The sequence below is a fragment of the Podarcis melisellensis genome (genome assembly GCF_964234715.1).
Source record: "Podarcis melisellensis genome assembly, chromosome: 1".
In the NCBI taxonomy this organism is placed as follows: Eukaryota; Metazoa; Chordata; class Lepidosauria; order Squamata; family Lacertidae; genus Podarcis; species Podarcis melisellensis.
The window spans coordinates 113,256,215-113,280,180 of NC_138528.1; the positions used below are offsets into that span (position 1 = coordinate 113,256,215).

At 44.8% G+C, this 23,966-nt stretch overlaps 2 protein-coding genes across 2 annotated transcripts in view; both read left to right on the plus strand.

Annotated features, from left to right (window-relative positions):
• PDE11A (phosphodiesterase 11A) overlaps positions 1-996 on the plus strand; it is a 153,111-nt gene extending 152,115 nt beyond the window's left edge. Inside the window, exon 20 of the mRNA XM_081914207.1 lies at positions 485-996. Coding sequence (XP_081770333.1) covers positions 485-547 — 63 coding nt within the window. The 3' untranslated portion in view covers positions 548-996. The remainder of the gene's footprint in view (positions 1-484) is intronic.
• A 6,654-nt stretch (positions 997-7,650) lies between these two features.
• On the plus strand, positions 7,651-10,154 carry IFT70B (intraflagellar transport 70B). The gene has a single exon (XM_081921750.1). It carries the CDS (start codon positions 7,723-7,725, stop codon positions 9,727-9,729), a length of 2,007 nt encoding a protein of 668 aa, XP_081777876.1. The 5' UTR covers positions 7,651-7,722; the 3' UTR covers positions 9,730-10,154.
• Positions 10,155-23,966: the final 13,812 nt, after the last annotated feature.

Consider the following 23,966-nt stretch of genomic DNA (forward strand, 5'->3'; position numbering starts at 1 on the left):
TAATAATAATTTAGCGGGGGGAATAGTTATATGTAAGTCCAGCAAATCAAAGGGAAATGTACCAAGGCAGTTTCCCTGATGTCACAGTAGTTGCATATAAGCACTTGTTGGTTTTTTTTTTTTTTACAGTGGTGTCCTGGGTGAAAGGAAGAGTGTTCACCCTCTTCTAATGCAGAATACAGCAGAAACATTCACGGCTGTATTGTGCAGCTGCAGAGGGTTTTGTGTGAATGCAGATAGAGCTTGTTGGCTGTATTATATAGGTATGTTGGTTTCAAATTGTCGCTAACTACAGTAAGCATCAAATGCAGACATGTCTGGTTTCTCAGTTGAAGAGAGATGCTATAGCCTTTACTCAATGAAACGTAGTTTCTGTCTAGAAATCTTAGCAATCTGAATGCTGCAATATGAAACATACTGCTTGTTCTCTGTCAGTGTCTTCTGAATGCATGCCAATCTGTATTAAACATACTTCTTATATTAGGATTTCAGAATCTTAAAACCGCCTGACTTAAGAAAACAAGGTGCTATGTTCATCCACTTTTGAAGGGCCTGCAAACATTGTAGATGAATTGCATTGCAGAAACATCAGTGGGAATAATGAATGAATCCTGAATTACGATGGTGCGGACACAGATTTAAGACTGGAGGGAGGAGCAGAGATTTGCCACCTCCTGTGTAGCACAAAGTTCACAAAAGAATTTTTGAAAAAAAATCTCTTTATATTACCAGATGATCTTCAAACCTTAATATTATTTTCTGTTTGTAGTAATGTTTGACGAACGAAATGAACAATGTTATTTTAACAAAAATGCAAAACAGCTAAATTCTTTTGCCAAAGAGCAGACAGGGAATGGGGGAATCCATGTTACTTGCTACAGAGATGAATACTTGCACTGTTTGAACTTGTTTTTGTTACCTCTCCACTACCTCCCCTCCCCTTTTCTTCCCCAATAATAAATAAAGAACTGGGACGGCATGCTTTAAACCACATAAGGCTTATTTATATAATATGTGCTTTATGGCAAAAACAGACACTGTGATTGACTTGGTTCTGCTGGCAGCTGCATAAAGCTTTCCTGAATTTTGATACAGCATATTGCTAAGTGTGACATAATTTATAGCACATAACCTACAGCTTCTTCCAAGGTTGAGTGTTCCCTCATTTCCTCTCCTTTTTATTGGCTTCAGCACATTGTTGCCCATGGCAACAGCAGTGGCAGTGACAGGAATGCAAAACCACTGCAAGCTGACATACATTCGAAGCCCTAACAATGTCAACCATCCATCACACAGCTATTTGTAATTGCCTCCATCTATTTCCGATGTCTTTTGGTATCTTTTCTATTGTGGATCAAAATTCAGAATCTGCTGACTAATGCTGTGGTTCTGATTCACCCCTTCCCCTCAACTCCCTTCCCCTCTCCTGACTAATTTGGCGTTGGCTGCATTCATACATGATGCTAAACAGTGGTTTAACCAATGGTTCAACAAACCATGAATCATCTCACAGACAAGCAAATAGGCCAAGGGTTTATTTTCCAAAGCTTGGTTTATTTTCCAGCTGTTCTTGCCCTGTGCTTTTGTTGCTTAACAAGTATCGCTGGTAGGATGGCCCAACAAAACATGCTTAAGCAAAGCTGCTGGGTTCAGAGATTATGGCAAACCATAGTTAAACAATGGTTCACAAGCAGACAAGAAACAATGGCTTTCCTAGTTAGTTTGCTGGGCTGGGTTCACACATTCAAACAAAGTATATTCCAGCTAAACAACTATGATTTAGTGTTAGGTGTGAACCAGGCCATTCCTACATACTGAAGCAACTTCTTGGAAGCTGGGAATCATTACAATTCTATATTGTAATATTTTGAGTACCTGAGTTACTTGTTGGATTTGGAAGTGGTTGTACTTGCCTAGTGCTTGCCAGTTAGTCAAAACATATTAAGTAGTGAGCCCCAGTTTTTAAATTTAGATCTAGCCATCAGATTCCCATCTTGTATTATTCTATAATTCCAGACACCAAGAAGTAAATAGACAAACCTGCGTAGTAAGTGTATTAGATAAAACGTACAATAGCATTGATCTAACAGTTGTATTTTCTGATTACAAGAGTGTACAGTAGCTTCCAAATACATGTAGTTGTGGGAAAATAGAAAACAACAGTTTTCACAAAAGTGTAGATTCTCCCCACCCTCTAAATGAGCGCAGAGAGAGGTAATGTCACTCATGAAGCATATTTTATTTGCTGCTGCTTGTAAATATTAATTCTGACACTGTTCAAGTCAGTTAGAAAAGCCATGAAAAATATAATGTGGGATTGTTCATATGAACAGAAGTAACTTGTCATTGTTGGAAAAAGGAAAGGAATACTATCCCACTAACTAGCTTGCGCACTGAACACAGATAGTAATCAATTTATCCACTTCCATAATTAGCAGAATTTTCCCATTAAAATATTACTCACCATACATTATGCTTCTATTTACAAGAAAGGAGATCAGTTAGAACTTTTTGATGGTAAGAGATGTTCAACTTTGGAACAGACTCTCAGAAGGTGGTAGACTCCTTCACTGGAGGTTTTAAAGCAGAGTTTGGATTACCATCTGCCATGGATGCTATAGTTGAGATTCCTGCATTGCAGGAGGTTGTACTAGATGGCCCTTGGGGTCCCCTCCAACTCTACTATTTACATTTTAAAAGAACTGAAGCCAATAGTATCTGATGTGAAAATAAACTTACAGGATGTCAAAATCAGTAGTTTATTCAAACCAGATATAGTACATATTAATAATGCTATCTGTGCCATGATAAAACAAAACACATCCTATATGTTCTGTACATGTAATTGTTTATTTGGCATTTGACCAATATACCAATTCGGCATTATTTTAACAATCACATTTGTAGCAATTCCTGCCCACCCAAGAACATCAAGGCACAATACATGGAGTTATAAAAAAATAATGGTATCCTTCAGAACACTGTTAGGCAAGTTAGGGTTGGAGACTGTTACTGGTCCTAAGTTAGTAAGAGAGCTTACATTAGCCAAGTCCAAATTTGAGCCCAAGGCTCTGCGGTCCTGCATGCCTTCAACTATGCCATACCAGCTCATACATGAACAAGAGAAAGAAAGAGAGGGACTGCCAGAGTATGAGAATGCAATCAAGGAAGAAGAGCTGGTCCTCTTCCCATTCTATCCCTGCCTCAGTTTCAACCTGAAAAATTAATTGGCATGTTTGTGTAAGGTGAAAAGGATTCAAACCAAAATAATAAAAAATTCAGGGATGGAGAACCTATGGTCCTCCAGATGTGGGTGGACCACAGTTCTCATGAGCCCCAGCCACCATGCATGGCCAATGCACTGGAGGCAGTAATGCTTCTGAATTACCAGTTGCTAGAAACCACAGGAGAGCGTGTGCTCTTGTGCTCAAATCCTGCTTGTGGGTTTCCCCCAGGTATCCAGGTGGCTGTGAGAAGATGCTCAACTAGTTTGGTCATTGGCTTGATGCATCAAGCTCTTCTAATGTTCTTATGACAGGAGTTGTAGTCACAACATACGGAAGATCACAGGTTTACCACCCCAATACAAATATAATAAAGAGGGGCTTGGGAGTTACTATGGGATTGTTTATTATGTACTAGAAATGTCTTGCTTTTGTGTGTGAATATATAATTTTGATCATTTTTAAAGAATGATTTTTTAAAACATTTTCTAATTTTGATGTTTGAGGTTATGGGCATGTTAAGAGTTTCACCAGTCAGCGGTGTGAGAGATACTGTTACAGACTGCCTGTCAATATGTCTGTATATGAGAGCATATTTTAATTAAGGTTTTAAAAAACCCCACAAATGAATCATGTGTACCATAAACATGCATATTCTGTGGAATTTGCGTTTGTATGATTATATATGTCTATTTATTTCTGCCTCTTTACTACAGCTCACTCCATTGGTTTGCCTTAGCTCATCCAACAACTCCAATTCAACTTTTATAACAGCATGTTTTTGAAATGGGTAACTCAGTTTGTTTTATCTCACTAAATAAAAGAATAAATCACTAAATGGATGCCTCACATTTTTTAAAATTAGGGTTCACAGCTTACTTTTAGTGGTTATTCAGTGACATAAAAAGAGAAGACAGCTTTAGTGTTCACATTTCCTTTCCTTTTTTAAAAAATACGAAATTTTCATGGGTGTGTGAATGGTATCAGATCTGTGCCATGGTTCTTGTGGCCTCTGTTCTACAGATGAATAACCCTGTGAATGTCCTACTATCTTCAAATGATCTTTCTGCCAGGTACCGTAAGTGCATGCTCAGACTGCATCTTCTTCCAATATTTGCAAGATTCCGGGCATGTAGAAAAATCTCACTCATGCAACTTGCATGCTTCTTGGCTTCTTTTCCTTGTGATGATGTGTGGCGGAATGGGGTCAATTTGAACTTTGCTTTGAAGGGAAACTGTAATGTTTTTTAGGCACCACGCCTGTGAGTTCATATTTGCTTTTCCAATTGATCTACCAAAAGAGAAGCATCAGACAGGAAATGGCTCATCCTTCTCCCACCCACCACTTACCCCTGAAAATCAACAGGCGCAGGGAGTTAAAAGTACACACTTATTTGCTACAAGTGGTGCCCCTCCACCACATTACTATAGAGAAGGGCAATTTTTTAAATGAATTCTTGAGCACAATAATGTTAGGGAACCGCCCAAATTACAGATTTGACAAGATGTGCATTTCCCCCCCCCCCCCACCTTTGGAAGCCAGAAGCCTAAACTTTTATCAGGATTGATTTCCCTTAGCCTTACATTTTTTCCTAGGCTGTTCACAAACGCTCTTGAGCAACTTGAGTAAAATCCCATGAAGGGTTAATTCCGTGGCTTTTTATAACACTGCATTACGTTTATTGCTTAACCAAATTACAGCATTAATTAAAAGACCCTACTAAAAGTGCTGCCTACCAGCTTCTATTCCCTAAGGGCCTATCAAAAGTGAATGAAGTTGGACAGTGAAAATTAGAGGAAATAGCCATGCCAACTCTGGTTTGTGATTTGTGTTTTCATTTCATTTGAAAATGACCATCTGTCTATGCGGAATGCTTTCTTCAGCCTGCAGATCAGGAAGAATACTGCATGGAAAGAACTTGCAATGCTGACTCTAATGTCTAAAATGTTAAAACAAAAGTAAGTGCTGCCATTTGTGATCATAGCTATGTGGTTTTTCCTCATGGGATAAGGTGCCTTACTGTGCAGTCCTCTACATATTTATGTAAGAGTCACATACAAACCTAAGTGCACACATGAATGCACCTCTTTATGTGTGTTTTGTACCAAAAATAATGCTTAATTGCATGGTGTCGATTTCCAAACCTTTAACCTTAAAAACACCTGAAGAGTGGCTTTTTTTAAAAAAAGAAATAGTAATAAAGGTTTGAAAGCAAAGGTTTGAAAGGGGCTTGAGATTCAAATCTGAAGTGTAAAACTATATCCAGACAGCATATCACATATGAACAGTGTAGTAAATGTGATGTGCTGCTCAAGGAACACGTATTAATATTTTAGTGACTTCAGCTATTAGGCTGAGAAGCATAATGTTCCATGAAGCAAAACAAGGGTGATATGGAACTATTCGGTTCCCAAAAAGGCTGCTTATTGTTGCATGGACTTCTTGTGTTATAACTGTGTGCCTCAAAGAGTAAGAAACTAAGCCATGGTAGTCCTCCAATGGATAAGGAGCATATTATTGCTAAACAGAGTAGTGGCATATTGGTATTATAACCGGATTGTAAAACTTGTTTGGATAAACATTTTGAAAAGGTAAAAGATTAGTGGACTCTAAGGGAAGATCCTTTGCTTATTAGCCCTTTTCTTTCAAAATTTTACATTCCTGCATTGCAGGGCGTTGGACTAGATGACCCTTGAGGTCCCTTCCAACTCTACAATTTATTATTCTACTCATGCTTTAGCTCCCTCCTGATCTCTTCTCTCCCTGCCTCTTTTACCTCGCACTACTATCTCAATGGGTGATCAAATACAAAGGAAGAACAAGCCCCTGTACTTTTTAGCTGTTGTGTTAGAGGGAATGTGAATAGGCACAACTTCTGTCACTCATATAGAACTGTAGAACTACAGTAAGTAACACACACACACTGGTTTAAACATTGATTTCAGATCTTCAATATCTCTTGAGGTAGTAAAAAGTCGTATGCATTTGCACAGAAGGAAGGGAACACAAGACACCTGGATTCAGCTTAATGGTTGGGGAATGAAAGAGGTGGTGGTAATTTGATGAGATTTCTCTCTGTCATCTGGAGGTATGGGGCATCTTTTGCTAGAAGCCAGCAAAAAGTGACCACATGCGCAGGCAATGGGTGTTTGTGAGCAAATTAGGAGTTTAAAACAGTAGAACGTTGGTTTGCAATGTAAAAGGATGGATGAAGCTCATTTCACCAGTGAAAATAAAGTAGGTGACCGTTTCTAAAAGCTTCACTGGAGAGCTGTCTGCCAGCTCTGGTCCCCATCTGAAATGGGGCGTTGCTAACATGGGGTAAAGGACATGGGTGGCGCTGTGGGTTAAACCACAGAGCCTAGGACTTGTTGATCAGAAGGTCTGCGGTTCAAATCCCCGTGACGGGGTGAGCTCCCGTTGCTCAGTCCCTGCTCCTGCCAACCTAGCAGTTCGAAAGCACGTCAAAGTGCAAGTAGATAAATAGGTACCGCTCCAGTGGGAAGGTAAACGGTGTTTCCATGTGCTGCTCTGGTTCGCCAGAAGCGGCTTAGTCATGCTGGCCACATGACCCGGAAGCTGTACGCCGGCTCCCTCGGCCTATAGAGCAAGATGAGCGAGTCAGCCACGACTGGACCTAATGGTCAGGGGTCCCTTTACCTTTAACATAGGGAGGTGGTTGCGACACCCATCTCAACATGCAACATGGATGGCAATTAACACTGGACCATACTGCAGGGTGCTTGTAAGCCTCTCACGGAGCCCCAGCATTCCTACCCATGCCCTGCCCAGCCATTCTGCGGGATATTAACAGCAGCTTACATTAGAGGTTTCTCATAAGCCACATTCTCTCAGCCGACCCACCCAATTATACGCCAATTTTATTTCCATCTGCCCCTTTTAGCGCTCAAAGGACGGGCAGTCATGGCGTAAATAAGCACACAGACAATCCAACAGGCAAACGAAGGAACTGTCCGACCCTTCAAGCTAAGCCTTCCCACCGAGCCCTGTCCTCCTTTGCATCAAACTCAAAAAGCCCGCAGCCGCAATGCTCAAGCCCGCCCGCCAGAGAGCCAAAAAGCAAAACAGAGCGGGCGGGCGAGCCCCACTAGGCCAGCGTCACGTGACCCAGAAAAGAGCCCCCTCCCTTTCCCAACGCCTCTCCGGAAAGGAACTACATATCCCAGAATGCTCGTCACTTACGATTCTGGGAGATGAAGTCCACGCCGCTCGCAATTTACGTCCCCCCCCCCCTTTTAGGGAATTTTGTTTGTTTGTTTCAAAACATATCGCCTCACGTCGCGGAAAATTATGAACAATTGAGAACAAAAATGTGAATACCCGAGGGCGCAAGGGAAGGCCGCTTCTTCCTGGCAGTCCTGACTCCTCCAGAGCCGTTGCCACAGAAACCGACGCCCGTTGGCCGACGCGCTTCCGCTTCCGGCAGCGGCGCGTTGCCTAGGTAACGCTTCCCTGCGTGCGGCCTGTTCGAGAGGGATGGCCTCGGTGGTGGCTCCCATAGCGGACGGGGAGTTCACGGCGGCGATTTACGGCCTGATCCGGGCCGGGCGCTTCTCGGAGGCGGTGGGGATCCTCAGCAGCGAGCTTCAGAGGAGCTGTCGCTCCCGGGCAGGGCTTTCCCTGCTGGGCTACTGCTACTACCAGCTGCAGGACTTCGCGGCGGCGGCCGAGTGCTACGAGCAGCTCGGGGCGCTGCACCCGGAGCTCCACGAATACCGGCTGTACCACGCGCAGGCGCTCTACAAGGCCGGCCTCTACGCCGAGTCCCTGCGCGCCACGCTCCCTCTGCTCGACGTGCCGGCCTTCCAGAGCCGGGCCTTGCGCCTCCAGGCCGCCACGCACTATGCCCAGGGCGACCTGTCCAGCGCCAAGGCCCTGGTGGAGCTGCAGCTGGCAGCCGCCACGGAAGGCAGCCCCGCGGCCGCCGAAGACCCCTCGGAGCTGCCCGACGCCGAGGTGAACATGGGCTGCCTGCTGTACCGGGAAGGGCAGCATGAGGAGGCTTGCAGCAAGTTCGCCTCCGCCATGCAGGTGCTGGGCTACTGCCCCGAGCTCTCCTACAACATGGCGCTGTGCTGCTACGCCGCCAAGCAGTACGCCCCGGCCCTGAAGCACATTGCAGATATCATCGAGCGCGGCATGCAGCAGCACCCGGAGCTGAGCGTGGGGACCAACACCGAGGGCCTGGATGTCCGCAGCGTGGGCAACACGCTGCTCCTGCACCGCACGGCCCTGGTCGAGGCCTTCAACCTCAAGGCGGCCATCGAGTACCAACTGTGCAACTTGCAGGCGGCGCAAGAGGCGCTCACGGACATGCCGCCCCGGGCCGAGGAGGAGCTGGACCCGGTCACCTTGCACAACCAAGCCCTGATGAACATGGACCGGCGGCCCACTGAAGGCTTCGAGAAGCTGCAGTTCCTTCTGCAGCAGAACCCCTGCCCGCCGGAGACTTTTGGGAACCTGCTCCTTCTCTACTGCAAGTATCAGTACTATGACCTGGCTGCGGATGTGCTGGCTGAGAACGCTCACCTGACCTATAAGCTTCTCACACCCTATCTGTACAACTTCTTGGATGCCATGATCACTTGCCAAACTGCCCCTGAGGAGGCGTTCCATAAGCTTGATGAGTTGGCAGGGGCTCTGACTGAGCAGCTGAGAAAGCTGACCAAGGAGGTGCAGGAATCGAGGAAAAATCGTGATGATGAAGCTCTAAGGAAGGCAGTTAATGAATATGACGAGACACTGGAGAGATATGTCCCTGTCTTTATGGCTCAAGCCAAGATTTATTGGGACATGGAGAACTATCCCATGCTGGAGAAGATGTTCCACAAGTCAGTGGACTTCTGCAAAGATCATGAAGTGTGGAAACTTAATGTGGCTCATGTATTGTTCATGCAAGAAAACAAATACAAAGAGGCCATTGGTTTCTATGAGCCTATTGTAAAGAAGCACTATGATAACATCCTTCAGGTCAGTGCCATTGTGCTGGCTAACCTGTGTGTTTCCTACATCATGACTAGTCAAAATGAAGAGGCAGAGGAGCTGATGAGGAAGATTGAAAAGGAAGAAGAGCAGCTCTCTTACCATGAGCCTGATAAAAAGATCTATCACCTCTGCATTGTCAACCTAGTCATTGGGACACTTTACTGTGCCAAAGGGAATTTTGACTTTGGCATCTCAAGGGTAATTAAGAGTTTGGAGCCTTACAATAAAAAGCTGGGTACAGACACTTGGTATTATGCCAAAAGGTGTTTCCTGTCCTTGTTGGAAAATATGTGCAAGCATGTGATCATGGTACGTGACAGTGTCATTCAAGAATGTGTCCAGTTCCTCGAGCACTGTGAAGTGTATGGCCGAAATATCCCAGCTGTTATTGAACAACCTCTTGAGGAAGAGAAAATGCACACAGGGAAGAACACTGTTACCTATGAAGCTAGGCAGCTGAGGGCACTGATGTATGAAGTTACCGGGTGGAATAAGTAACTGCTCTGACATTCTTATACAAAATGGCCAGGGAGCAGAAAATCAGTGAGGTGCTGGGGCCATTCAAAATACTACATACATATATTTAATTTTCTTGTTTTTACGATTTAGTCTGTTGTAGCGTTTGAAATGGAAATGGGCTTTTTATATCAAATTAATACAAAACTGGTAAGACCCTCAGAGGCTGTTTGTTAAATATTGGAGCATACTTATACCTATCAAACTCGGCAGGAAATATTGAACTAGCTTGACACTAGTTTGAACTAGAGTCTTAAAGAATCCTGAAATATTGGGCTCCACTTGTTCATTTTTTAATTACTATTTTTCCTTTTAAGACATTGTATTACAGATATATATTTTAAGAATGTAACAAAAGTAAATAGAGTGAGGTTTTCAAAATAAAGTAGAAAGTTTTGCTATCCAAATGTTGTCTTATTACTTTGGAATGAAGAAGGGATGAGTTGGTAAGACCTATGTTCGCATATTTTATCCAAGAGACCAAATAGTTTGGTGGCCAGTTTTCTTCAGGGAAATAAATGACAAAGGTAAAGATTTAGTATACATATTATGTTTCTTCCTCACCATTTGTTGTCATGAGACCTTATGAACAGGAAGCTAGAATGCAGCAACTCAAGATCCTCCATTATCTAGAAACTTTACAAGGGAGACCAATTCTTGGAACAAGCAGTCTGTGTGGAAGGGGCCCTAGGTAACTGGTTATGTGGTGGAGAAGATGGGAAACTGTTGTGGCCTCTGCAGGCTGGGCCCTAGTTGCTGATGCCTTGCCTGTGCAGATGTCTCTCTACCCAGGCTGACCTGATGATGCTACTTGTTTATTATTGATGGCTTCTGCAGTGCAGTGTGTGTTATCCAGTGCCTTAGCTTTCCTCACTTGCCTCTTAGAAACAGCCACCTAGTGGTACAATGTCACTACTGCTGACCACCCTTTTTCAGACAGGGAGTTTCAAGCAGGTGTGGAAGACCTTTGGCCTTCCAGATGTTGCATCAACCCCAGTAACTATGGCCAGGGATGATGGGAGTTGTAAGTTCAGCAACATCTGTAGAACCAAAGCATAGAATGCCCAAATATTCCCCACATGTGAGTTTAAAGCCTTAGCTATGTTTTTGTCTCAGGATCTTTGTATAATTTAGGCCACGGTCATTGGCAGGGTGTTGGGATATTGAAATGGCATGGTGTGGGAGCAGTGTTGTTGCATGAAAACTCCTGTTGTGATCCCCCGTTTTGAAGTGGATAAATTGCATGCTTGTGCATTTGTGAGAGGCCTCAGGTATGCAGCAGAGGATATCCTATTTCATCACCATTTTGGCACTGGCCCCCAGTTAATGCAAGAAAAGGCCTCAAATTCATAAATGAAGCGCCACTGAACAATGGCAGGTTCTGGCAGAGAAGTGAACATGTGGGTATTTAAGTGTGGCAAATCCCTATAGTATACTAGAAAGACACAATGGTGTATTAAAAATACATTTCAGTGAAGAGTTATTTGCTATATAACCAGAGTAGTGCAGATGGAAAATATGTCTTTAAAAAAGAAACCAAGCTAGCAAGTAAATCTGAGTATTGGATCCCTGGAGATTTGCATGGAACCCAGATTCATCATATTAAGAGTTGTATCCAATGTTTGTCATACTCAGAGTAGACTCTGAAATTAATGGACATGACTAACTGGCCCATTAATTTCAATGGGCCTATTCTGAGTTGAATTTAGTTGGCTACAACCTTCAGACTCTCCTTCCATGAGCACTGTTTATTATTTGTTAGTTTATTTAATTAATATCTATCTCACCCTTGTTCCTAAAGGAGCCCGTGGCAGCAAACAACAAATAGCAAAACCATACAATTATTGTTCTGTAGTGAATTTCACTGGTGTCCAATGACAGGATACAATGTATACCACCTTTCAGAAGTCAAAAGAGTAAAGTAACACTGCCTCTCTGCTAAAATTTACATGCAGGTAGAAAAAATACATATAACAACACAGAGAGAGAGAGCGTCAATGGACAATGCTTTAAATTTACTGTGATTGGAGGGTTTTTTTAATGCACAGGCACTTGGGGCACATTTTAGAAATCTAATGATACAGAGGTTTGAAATCATAAAATATTTGAAGCAAAACCTCTCTCGGTTCTGGTACTGTACCAGCAGAGGCATGGAAGCAGATATAGCATGCCATCTCCCACATTGCTTCCTGCAACTTTGAACAGAAGCTGATGTATGGATAGGGCCAGCAAAGCAGGGATGTGAAGTAACTGCACTGTCAATCACACCCAAGGGATCACTTTCCCTCAAACGTTATTGGGAGTGATGGCATGGTGATGAAGCTCCCATTTTGCTGCTAGTAAAGTATGGAATGGCCTTCTGTAGCTCATTCCAAGATGACTTAGGAGCAACAGCCACCAAGCTCTATCTATATGGGTGAAACCACTGACCCCATTGTCCCACTGGAAAACATCCCCCATGATGACTCCATAATCATGCAGAGAGAGTCAGCCCTTTGTAGATGTCAGTCATATGGTGGCATGGAGCATTATCAGCTACAACTGCTTGGGAAGTGTGCTAATTCTGGGCTCATCACATGATGGCAGCCTAGCAAGACTGGTGGTGATCCACGTGATTAGAGTCAGCATGCGGTACTGGTTGCTGCCACCCTATATTAAATTGCTTCCCACAATTGCTTGCACATCAGGAAGGGTCTACGATTTCAAACCTCGTTCACCTTCATGGAGCAGAGCAGCAAGCAGTAGAGCATGTTTCTAATTTACAGGGAGAATTGTACTATATATTGTTCGGTATAAACAGTGTGACCTTTACAAAAAGTTTTTAAAAGTCACCCCACATTATAGAGAACGGAGTAAAGGCTGTGGGCAACAATAGCAGGGCTTTGTTTAATATTCACCGTGCATTTTCTGTAAAAGTCAGTGGACATTTAAAACCAGATCCCGATGCATATTTGCACGAGTTCAGATGTTGAGTGCCCTCTAAGCAATGCAAAGGAGGCTGAAGAGTTCTTTATGATTTTATTCATGGCTGACTACGTGGCAGTGTTTATGTGCTCTGCCCATTTTCACCTTCAGAATTGGCCTTTAAGATTCCACGGCCAGCATCACCTCTTGGAATGTCAAGCTCCTGTCCGTTACTTTAACATAAGGATCAACAAAGCCACAAATATTATTGTAAGCTATGAAGGGGAACAGCCTTCTGTAGGATATGCGTTTTCACACCGTGCCTCCATTGTGCCCTCTGAACTCTATTGTATATTAAAAAGAGTGGATAGCTGAATTTCCCCCATCCCCACCAATCAAAACTTGGTGAATGTGGCCTGAATCATTGAATGAATTTGGCTGATCGTGTGTTAAGGACAAACAAGGGAAAGTACTTAAACTATGGAATTTGCTGGCACAAGAAGCAGTAGCTTAGATTGCTTTATAAATGGATTAGGCAGATTTATGGCAGATGTTCTATCAATAGAGATTAGCCACAATAGCTTAAGGACCAGAGGTATTTTGCCTCTGAATCCCAGAAGGGAGAGAGAAACAAAGGACTAGATACTGTTGGACCCGGGGTCACCAACCTGGAATTTTGAGTGTGAGCTGTGAGTAGGGCTGGGCAACATACTGCCGAAAATCGGTTTGAAGTTCATATCGTGATACCAGTTTCGTAATTTCTGACCTGGCAATACATATATCGCAAATCATGAAATTAAAATAAAATTGGGGGGGGGGGGTTTGCTATGCAAAAAATCACCCTGAGGGGAAACCGTAAAGCCAGGCTATGCTTCTACATAGCTCCGTCCTTATTTTGGACATCACAATATATCACTATATCACAATGCTTAGCTGGTGATATGTTGTGATGTTGAAAACCAGATGTCGCCGAGCCCTAGCTGTGAGTGTCACCCACTCTGGTCAGGGAGGTCAGAGGTATGGTGGACATCAGAGGTATGGGGACACCTTTGACCCCATGTATTCCTTAGAATGAGGGACACGGGTGGCGCTGTGGTCTAAACCACAGAGCCTAGGGCTTGTTGATCAGAAGGTCAGTGGTTTGAATCCCCGCAATGGGGTGAGCTCCCGTTGTTTGGTCCCAGCTCCTGCCTACCTAGCAGTTCGAAAGCACGTTAAAGTGCAAGAAGATAAATAGGTACTGCTCCGGTGGGAAGGTAAACAGCGTTTCCGTGCGCTGCTATGGTTCGCCAGAAGCGGCTTAGTTATGCTGGCCACGTGACCTGGAAGCTATCTGCGGACAAACGCCGGCTCCCTCGGCCAGTAAAGCGAGATGAGCACTGCAACCCCAGAGTTGTCCGCAACTGGACCTAATGGTCAGGGGTACCTTTACCTATTCCGTAGAATAGCATACCATACTAGATAGAGACAAGTGACTTGCTCAAGGCCACAGACTGAATACAAGACAGAGTTTGGCCGGGGGGGGGGGGGGGCAGGTTTACACTGTTCCATTTTTAATATTTTCCTGCTTCCAAAATCAATTTCCCTCCCAATTTCTGCCCCCCAACCATGCACCTCATGCCCTTCTATACCTGTCTCTGTTGCAGCACCACAAGCACACATATAGACAATACACATATACATATATACACAGGCGAACTAATGCCAGTGTACTGGAAGAAGCAAAGATCACCAGTGTCAAAGCAATGATTCTTCAGCATCAACTTCGTTGGACTGGCCATGTTGTGCGGATGCCCGATTATCGTCTTCCAAAGTAATTACTCTATTCCAAACTTTAAAATGGTAAGCATAATGCTGGTGATCAGCAAAAGAGGTTCAAAGACTCTCAAGGCAAATCTCAATAAATATAGACTAAACACTGACAACTGGGAAACACTGGCCTGTGAGCACTCCAATCGGAGAACAGCTTTTACCAAAGGTGTCATGGGCTTTGAAGACGCTCAAACTCTGGACGAAAGGGAGAAATGCGCTAAGAGGAAGGCACACTTGGCAAACCCTCACCATTCTCAACTCCCTCCCAGAAACCTATATCCCCACTGTGGAAGGATATATGGATCCAGAATTGGCCTCCACTGTCACTTATGGACTCATTTTTAAAACCATGTTTATGGAAAACAATCTTACTCGCCTACGAGTGGATACGAAAGAAGAAGACAACATAATGCTTCTCTTTTGGGGCAGGCAGGAAGTGAACCTTAAAAACCATCGCAGTTTCATGCATGCCTCTTAGTTAATTTTTTTTCTTGCCCTTCTTCAGTATGTCAGGTTTGGTGCACTAAAGCTGGTATTGACATGTAGGGTTTCCTGCATTAGTTCAAGTGATTGTAAGGCTGGTGCTTCTGTCCCATTTCCTAACATTCCTTTCATACTTTACAAGCCTGTTCCATCACATCTTGACCACTACGCCGCCATGTTTTGGGTACCTGTCAGTCACACATGCCGTTCCTCTCCCTCTACATTCCACATTTCTTCTAGGCTTTACCTTTTGGGCATGACTTTCTGTGTGGAATACCAACATGCTTTCTCGTCAGGCAAAAGAAAGAAAGAAAGAAAGAAAGGAAGGAAGGAAGGAAGGAAGGAAGGAAGGAAGGAAGGAAGGAAGGAAGGAAGGAAGAGGCCCAAGCCTTGAAATAGGCAGCGATATGCCTCCTCACAGCTGTGGCATGAACCTGTGAAAAAGGCGGGAAAATTGCCATGCAAAACTCCCGCAATTTTCTAGGTGGAGGGGGATAAAATAACACAGAAATGAGCACTAAGCCTGCACTGTATTGCATTAGTTTCCCAGAAGAGGCTTTTTACATCGCTCACAAATGTTATGTGTCAAAACAACAGTTGGGGAAACATCCAGAAAACAGAATAAACTGCAGCGTGAATGCAGCCAGTGTTCATTGGATAAGAAGCTCTGAGTAACTATAATATCTGTTTTTATAGATGGGCTGGCTCCTTCAAAAAAACAGAGGAGGGTATGATGTATCTTTTCAAGTGGAAGTGGATTACATATAAAAAACTAATCACCAGGTAGCCTGTTCTGATACGGGAAACCAATGACAATTATGCCAGACTTCAAGCTGCCCTTCTGAACAGGAATCGGGCCTATGAACAGAAGTGGTGTGACCCTGTTGTGGCAGGTGGGTTGTTTTTTTTCAATGTCACAGTGTGCGCAGGAAGATAAGACATCAAAGATCTGTCTTCTCCCTTCTCCTCCTCTTTCGCTTCCTTTGTTATCTTTTCTCCCTTCAGTCATTTACAATCCTTCCCCACCCAGCTGAAGAAGTGACAGCAGGCAGTAGGAGTTACTGCCAAGATCAGATGTGGATAAGTTTCCTGATGGCGCAATGCCTCCTTTCTCAGCTGCCTTTGAAAACCTTGGAGCTTGAAAATATATTGGTTATATACATGTGAGGAAGGGTCAGCCCTACGGGGTTGAATGTATAAAAAACAAGGAATGGCTCTGGCCAAAAGTAACAACTTCCCTCCTGTGAAATCTTTACACTTAAAAGTATTTATAGTAGCAGCAAATATATGAAGCATGGTTTCGTCCCCAGTTTACGAAAGGATACACAAAACAACACATTCTTTCCCTCTTCCTGTTTCCCCATCACAGCAGATAGCGGCCTCCTTAATAATAATAATTTCATTTCTATGCCGCTTTGTGTTTTAAGCAAAAAATATCAAAGCAGATTTTAAAGCATCAAATAAAACAGTCCAGAACAAAACATTACTGGAGAAAGTCAAATATAAAGTATACACAGGGCTTTTTTCCAGCCCTGGCACCTCTCAGGTAGGCACCATTGCCATCCTAAGAGAATGAGGGAGGTGCTCATTGCAAGTTCTGGCACCTCTTTTTCTAGAAAAATGGTACGCATTCAAAGCAACATAATTAACAGGAAACTAAAACGTTGCCTTAAAGATTTCAAAATAAAACATTACAATAGAGGTCAGCTACAGAGTGCACATTTAATGCAGACAGGAGATTACCTTAAACATTTCAAAAGAAAACGTTACTCAAGAAAGTCAAATATAAAATGCTTATTTAAAACAGCACAATTAATGATACAATGAGCTATTATCAGTGTTAAGTTGTAGGTGAACATATCAGATGGCACAGCAATTCTTCGGACAGCTCTTGTTTATTCACAGGCCAGGCCAGAACAGAACTGAGCTGAAGGGTTCAGCCAGCCTGCTTATATAGAGCTCAACTACAATGCAACAGTAACAAGTTTCTGTAACTATCAATCATTGAAGGTCACTTTCAATTCCTTATTTGCATATGTGGACCTGAGTGAAAACTATCTACAGTATCCCCCTGCTGGCCCAGGGTGAGAACTTCAGTACATAACAATCAGGAGCATAGACCATATCTGCTGCTGTTGCTGCCAGTCCTGCCAATGGTGGTTCATGGCAGACAGTAGCCGTAAAAGCTCAGACTCAGAGACAGCCAATATGGTCTCCGGCCTCCTCAGCAACTCCAGCTTTTGGAGATGGAGTCAGTCAGGACCCCGTCCTCCCATGCTTTCTCTCCATGTGCTCTGCTCATGTGATGCCCATCCTAGGGAAGCCTGACTAACCTGCTGCTGTATCAATCTCTTTCATGGCATGTCTCTCCAGTGGCGTAGCGTGGGTTGTCAGCACCCGGGGCAAGGCAAGTAATTTGCACCCCCTAACCCGTGGATTTGCACCCCCTAACCCTAACCCCCAGATGGTGCGCCCGGTGCGGCTGGCCCCCCCTGCACCCCCCACGCTACAGCACTGTGTCTCTCCACTGAGAGAGTGGCAAGCACATGTTATTCCAATAAATACAGCTACCTGTAAGAAATAGAGTGGAAGGACATGTTCTCAGGGAACCCCGAGTTCTCCACTTTTAAGCAGACCTTGGCCACGTGACCATGCAGACATTAGAGCATGGATGGCACAATTAGTACATAGTCCTGTAGCTCCTAGCAGCTGATTTTCTAGCAAAGCATTCCATTAATAGAAGGCTTTTTCAGGCTGCTCAACTGTTCAATTTCAAAAGAAGTATTAGCAATGGAAACCTTATTACAGTCATTGCAAAACAGACAGAAGATAATAAGGAATAAACCAGAGGTGGGATTCCTTTGGGTGTAATCTGCCAGACACCATAGACCGATGGTGGATATGTCTCCCCACCCTTCCCTTTATTTCGGCCACCTCCCCTGCCATTTATTTATGTATTATATAATGATATGAATATATCACTTGACGGCAGTAAAACTTCTAAGCAGCTCACGAGAAATATTAAAACCATCCCTAAACACAGTTGAAAACAATTTTAAGTATTTAAAGCTTACTGAAATTAATAGCAATATAAATTACAACACTTCAACATCTATGTGTCTGGAACAGGCTTGCCTAAACAAAAACATTTTAAGCAAATGTTAAAAAGAGCGCAGCCTGCCAACAGACAAGTGTCACCGCACTGAGCAGTCAATTTCATACAAGTGTAGAATGGGTATTATATGGCACCTGCAAGAAGGTCAATGTCCAGAAATCCATGGCCTACCTGGCGGCAAGACAGAGATCTGGGAGCATCCAAGCTGAGATCAATCAACATGGGGAGTTGAGCAGATAAGAGCATCTCAGCTCTGCTTCCCTGCTGGACTTTGCAGGCTGATTGCAGCACCTGGGCTGATGAGGCAAGTGCCCTCACCTGCTCCAAGGGAGGAATCACACTCCTCCTCCTAGAGCTAGCGAGCCCCACCTGGCCAGCTAGGGAGATGAGCTGTGGGCCTTTGTCTGCCTCAGTCTCCTGGAGCACCCTGCCTGCTTCTCCTTGTGCCTCAGAGCCCTCCGTGTTCGTGGAGACAGGGGCCCCTCCAGCTCTGGTGATGGGGCCTGCTGCTCTGGTTCCTGTGCACTGACTTCCATCCCCTCGTCATCCTCCGTCACCCTGTGAGTACTTTCTACACCAACCTCTTCTTCCCCATCCCCAGCTTGCCCCGGTGTGTCCCAGTCCTGGCTACGCCCCTCACTGGGATCCCCTTCCTCCTCTCCATAGTCCTGCCACTTCCTGACAGTCCCACAGATCAAAGCAGTTGAGTGGGCACATACGGGAGACGGTGGCTCAACGAGAAAACAGGTCCCAAGTCATTAAGGGCTTTATATACCAATATTTACTCCTCAAACCAGATGCAGATTTGGGACAGCACAACTGGTTCTGCCACACTGGGCACCAAGCCTAGCGGGCACTGTGGGGTGTCGCAACTATGACGTAGTGAATTGAGCAGGTGAGAAGTGGTGAGGCGCTCAATTTTTGCCTCACACAGGGTACTACAGAAATTTGAAAGGTCAATGTTTGCCCCTGCTAGAACTAGGGGTAGAAAACCCCCGCTATAATTAAGTCAGAAATTAAATCGTTATCACACACACAAAACAAACGCTATGGAAAACTGCATAGAATTTTTTTTACTCTCCAGCGCCATCTTGTGTTGCATTTTTATAACACATTCAAAACGCTGGTGTTTTTTTTACTAATGTAGGCGAGTCGTAGGTCTGGTAACAAACTGGCAAGCAGTGCAAATGTTTGAGGAGAGATCTTACATGCTGCCATGGCCTCACTCCTGTCAGCAACCATGCTGCAGTATTCTGCACTAGCTGCAGTCTCTGGGTCAAGCGAAATCCTCACATGGAGTGTGCTGCTGTCGCCAATGCCTGAGCTGTGGTTGATCCGAGTTCTTCCATTCCAGGAATGGCCAAAACTGTTATACCAAGCGCAGCTGGTGAAAAGCGTTTCTACCCACTGAGGCTACCTGCACCTCCGGTGACAAAGATGGATTCAGAAGCAACCCAAACGGCGAACCAGCTCTATCACGGAGAGGCCAACCCCAACCAGGGTAAGCAATTGATCCACTCGCTCACAGTGCGTCTGACTTAACTTGGGAGGAAGTTCTATTGAACTCAAATGAACATGCATAAGATTGTTCTGCAACTGCCCAGTGTAGAGGAATTCACAGCTAATCACAAAAGACTTGCAAGTATATCTTCTAGGAAGCATTACACAGTTGTGGGCTCGAGAAGCCATGGGACAAGAGGCAGTGTGGGTGATGATGATGATGATGATTTATTGAATTTATATACTGCCCTATACCCAGGGGTCTCAGGTTGGTTCACAGAAAAGATCAACATAAAAACTACAATATATATTATTAAAATAGAAACAACAATTCAATCACACACACACACACACACACACACCCTTACCCTTGTGTTTGTTTAAGCCTTGTGTTAAACTTTTTCAGCATGGGGCCAGTCCACTGTCCCTTAGACCTTGTGGGGGGCCGGACTATATTTGGAGGGGGGGGGAATGAACGAATTCCTATGCCCCACAAATAAAACAGAGATGCATTTTAAATAAAAGGACATATTCTACTCATGTAAAAACATGCTAATTCCCGAACCGTCCGTGGGTCAGATTTAGAAGGCGATTGGGACAGATCTGGCCCCCGGGCCTTAGTTTGCCTACCCATGTGTGTGTTTGCCTTGTGTGTGTTTAGAATACCCAGTCTGTAGGCAGGCAGGCTGTTTGGTTGCCTACCATTCTCCTGTGTTGCTCTAGAGGATGCTAGTGAGCTGCACATTGGCTTCCAGAATCATGAGCCTTGTTCTCCCACAGGAGGTCAGCATTCTCATAACATTAAAGCTGAATACCACAGCCTGCTGAACTCTCCCTGCATAAAAGAGGGAACGCAGAGTGAATGAAACAAAGCCAGTCTACAGTACTCATTCACACAGAAGGCACAGAAGCCGCATCATGTGTGACTAGGAGCAGAAAAGCCTTCTGACTTAGAAGCACCACTCTACTTCAGCCATGATTTTACATGCAAGGCCTAACTTCCTTGTCTGAGCTCAGTGTGGCTTCCTCGTTATAGACAGAGATAGCTGAAGGCTCACGGTGGTCAGCAGTTGGCAATTCCTAATTCTAGGCCTCTAGAAGGCATTCCTGGGAATTAAAATTATGGCCTTGCGGAAATGTAGAGTTCTGTGCACTAGAGAGCATGTCTTTGCGGGCTGCTTAAAAGCTGTTTGTAACCTCTTGGCGGCTTTTATAGTAAAGAAGAAGAAACAGTATCACCAATCTTATGCGCCAAATGTATTCGTAGCTCTGGTTGTGTATACAGTTGTACCTTAGTGTTTGAACAGCTTAGTTCTCAAACATTTTGGCTCCAGAATGCCGCAAACCCGGAAGTGAGTTTTCCGGTTTGCGAACTATTTTTGGAAGCTAAACGTCCAACGGGGCTTCTGTGGCTTCTGATTGGCTGTAGAAGCTTCCTGCAGCCAATCAGAAGCCACACTTTGGAAGTCAAACGGACTTCCAGAACGGATACCATTCAGCTTCCAAGGTACGACTGTACTGTGGACCGCAAGCCTACGTAGGGCCACGGAGCCCCACATAGGGTGCATTGCAGTAATCCTGTCTTGATGTCATCAATGCCTCAACTACTTGAAGGTCCCAGGCCACAGAGAGGTTAGGCTGGCCTCAAACAGAGCCAGGGCTTTTTCGGCTGTGGCTCCGATCTGGTGGAACACTCTGTCACAAGAGACTAGGGCCCTGCGGGACTTGACATCTTTCCGCAGGGCCTGCAAGACAGAGTTGTTCCACCAGGCCTTGCACAGCCTGACTCTTTGGCAATCTTCGCGGAGCTCTGGCCCAATGGTTGCCATTGGTTTGATTTGAATTAATTTTATAATGAATGATTTTAGAGTGCTGTGTTGTGTTGTACTGTACTGTACTGTACTGTTGTACTGCTTCGGCTGGGGAGGGCGGGATATAAATAAAAAATTATTATTATCATTACTGTGGTTAACCTCCTCTGGTCCAAGAATGGTCAAAGCTGTTGTATCAAGTGCAGCTGGTAGAAGATGCTTTTAGCCATTTGAGGCTACTTGGCTTCTGTTGACAAAGCTGGATCCAGAAGCATCTTCAGATTGAATGTCTGCTCCTTTGGGGGAATGCAGGCAATTGAGCAGTTTTCTCAGCATGCTTGGTGTACCAAGAGGAAAGTCAACAGAGTTGTATGTGACTTAAGGCCTAGCAAATGTGTTTAAGATTGCAGTTAGCATTCTTATATTAAAAAGGGAAATGCTCTTAACACCTGAAAGACGGTAGACTTTCATTCTATGTAATTAACAAAAGAAAACTGCCTTTCAGAGTGCAAATCCCCTTCCGTTCAAGATGACCAACAGCTCCAAACACGTTTTAATAGCCTTAAAGAGTTATCTACTAGCACCAAAGTTAATGGGACAGTGGCACTGGCCACCAGTCTGGGATAAGAGCCTAATGTTTGTCCTTCGTGGAATGGATGGGAGCTCAGTTTTATTGAAAGAGGAATCATCTTGCTCTAGGGCAATGTTTTTCATTAGTTCTTTAAGACTGCAATATATACACTTTCCCGGATACAAGTTCAACTGAACTGGACTTTTTCCCCCACAGTGGACTTGCACTGTAAAGTGGTTGGGGGTGGGCAGGGGCAGGGACTGCAAAATGGAAGTGCATTGCCTAAAATCACAGAGGCTAGGGTATTGTTTTAACATTTTACCGTATATACTCGAGTATAAGCTGACCCAAATATAAGCCGAGGCACTTATATTCCTTTTGGGCTCCCTTTTGGGCTGCTCATTCCTCCGTTGCCGCCTGCTTCACTCGAGTATAAGCCGAGGGGGGCTTTTTCAGCATAAAAATGTGCTGAAAAAGTCGGCTTATACTCGAGTATATACGGTATATGGTTAGCCTTCTCTGGCGTCCTTGGATGGAAAGGGTTAGGCTAAAATAAACAAACAGAAATCATGATCAATCCTATACATACCAGCATGCCTAGCCTTTCCTGGCCTGAGTCCTTCATCCATGCTGGTCAACCCTCTGGAGAACCACATGCCACACAATTGCACACACCAGAACACTGTCTCCATTTATTTTTTTCTGTTTGCCAGGGCTATCAAAATCAGTGAGGTCTTGAACTAACATAAAAATTGGTTGTGAGAGGGGTTCAACCCCTCCCCCTCCCAGGCTACAAGTTAGTCACCCATGCTATGCACACATACCTGGCCACACTTACCTGGGAGTAAATCAGATGGGACTCTTAACTATCCATCTGCAGGATTGTTACACTGCTATTACCCGTATTTTTCGCTCTATAACACGCACCCGACCATAACACGCACGTAGTTTTTAGAGGAGGAAAACAAGAAAAAAAATATTCTAAACGAAACAGTGGATGTATGATTTTTGTGGTTCATGCTGTGGCCACAGACATGTGATCTGACAGTGAGTTTGGAGTAGCCCAATGCAAAAATCCTGAGGATCCATGTGGATCCGTGCTTTGTAACCACGTTTTAAGTGGGGAGGGAAGGAAAAGCACTCGAGGGACAAGGAACATGCATGGGGTGGGTGGAGAAGGATGCTGCTAATAATGCAGAAGAGGGGTATAAGGGGAGAAGGTTCCTCTCCTCACCCGCTTTGCTCCTTTAAAGCAAGCAGGCTCTGCTTTTCTCCCTCCTCCCCGCTCATCCCCGATCAGAGGGCAGGAAGTGGCCTTAAGTGGCCTTACACCTTAAGTCAAGGCGGTCCAACTTTTCATACTAAGTACAGTGGTGCCTCGCAAGACGAAATTAATTCGTTCCGCAAGTTCTTTCGTCTTGCAAGTTTTTCGTCTTGCGAAGCACGGTTTTCCATAGGAATGCATTGAAAATCAATCAATGCGTTCCTATGGAAACCGCCTTCAGACCAGGTCCGGGGACAGTCTGTCCCCCGACCTCTTCTGAAGGCCGGCGGGGGGCAAAAGTCTTTGCTCCCCCCTGCCTGCCTTCCTGGGAGAGCGGAAAAACGCGCTGCAATTCTCCGCTCTCCCCGACGGCTTTTGAAGGCAGGCGGGGGGGAGCAAAGACTTTTGCCCCCCGCCCGCCTTCAGAAGAGGTCCAGCACCTCTTCTGAAGACCGGCGGGGGGGCAAAAGTCTTTGCTCCCCCCTGCCTGCCTTCCCGGGAGAGCGGGAAGGCAGTGCTGCGTTTCTCCATTCTCCCAGAAGGCAGGCAGGGGGGAGCAAAGACTTTTGCCCCCCGCCCGCCTTCAGAAGAGGTCTTCTGAAGGCGGGCGGGGGGCGGACGTCTTTGCTCCCCCCCACCTGCCTTCAAAAGCTGTCGGGGAGAGCGGAGAATCGCAGCGCGTTTTTCCGCTCTCCCGGGAAGGCAGGCAGGGGGGAGCAAAGTCTTTAGCCCCCCGCCGGCCTTCAGAAGAGGTGGGGG

What these genes read in the sequence shown, in the direction of transcription:
- IFT70B (XM_081921750.1), top strand. Translation starts at nt 7,723, where the DNA reads ATGGCCTCGGTGGTGGCTCCCATAGCGGACGGGGAGTTCACGGCGGCG.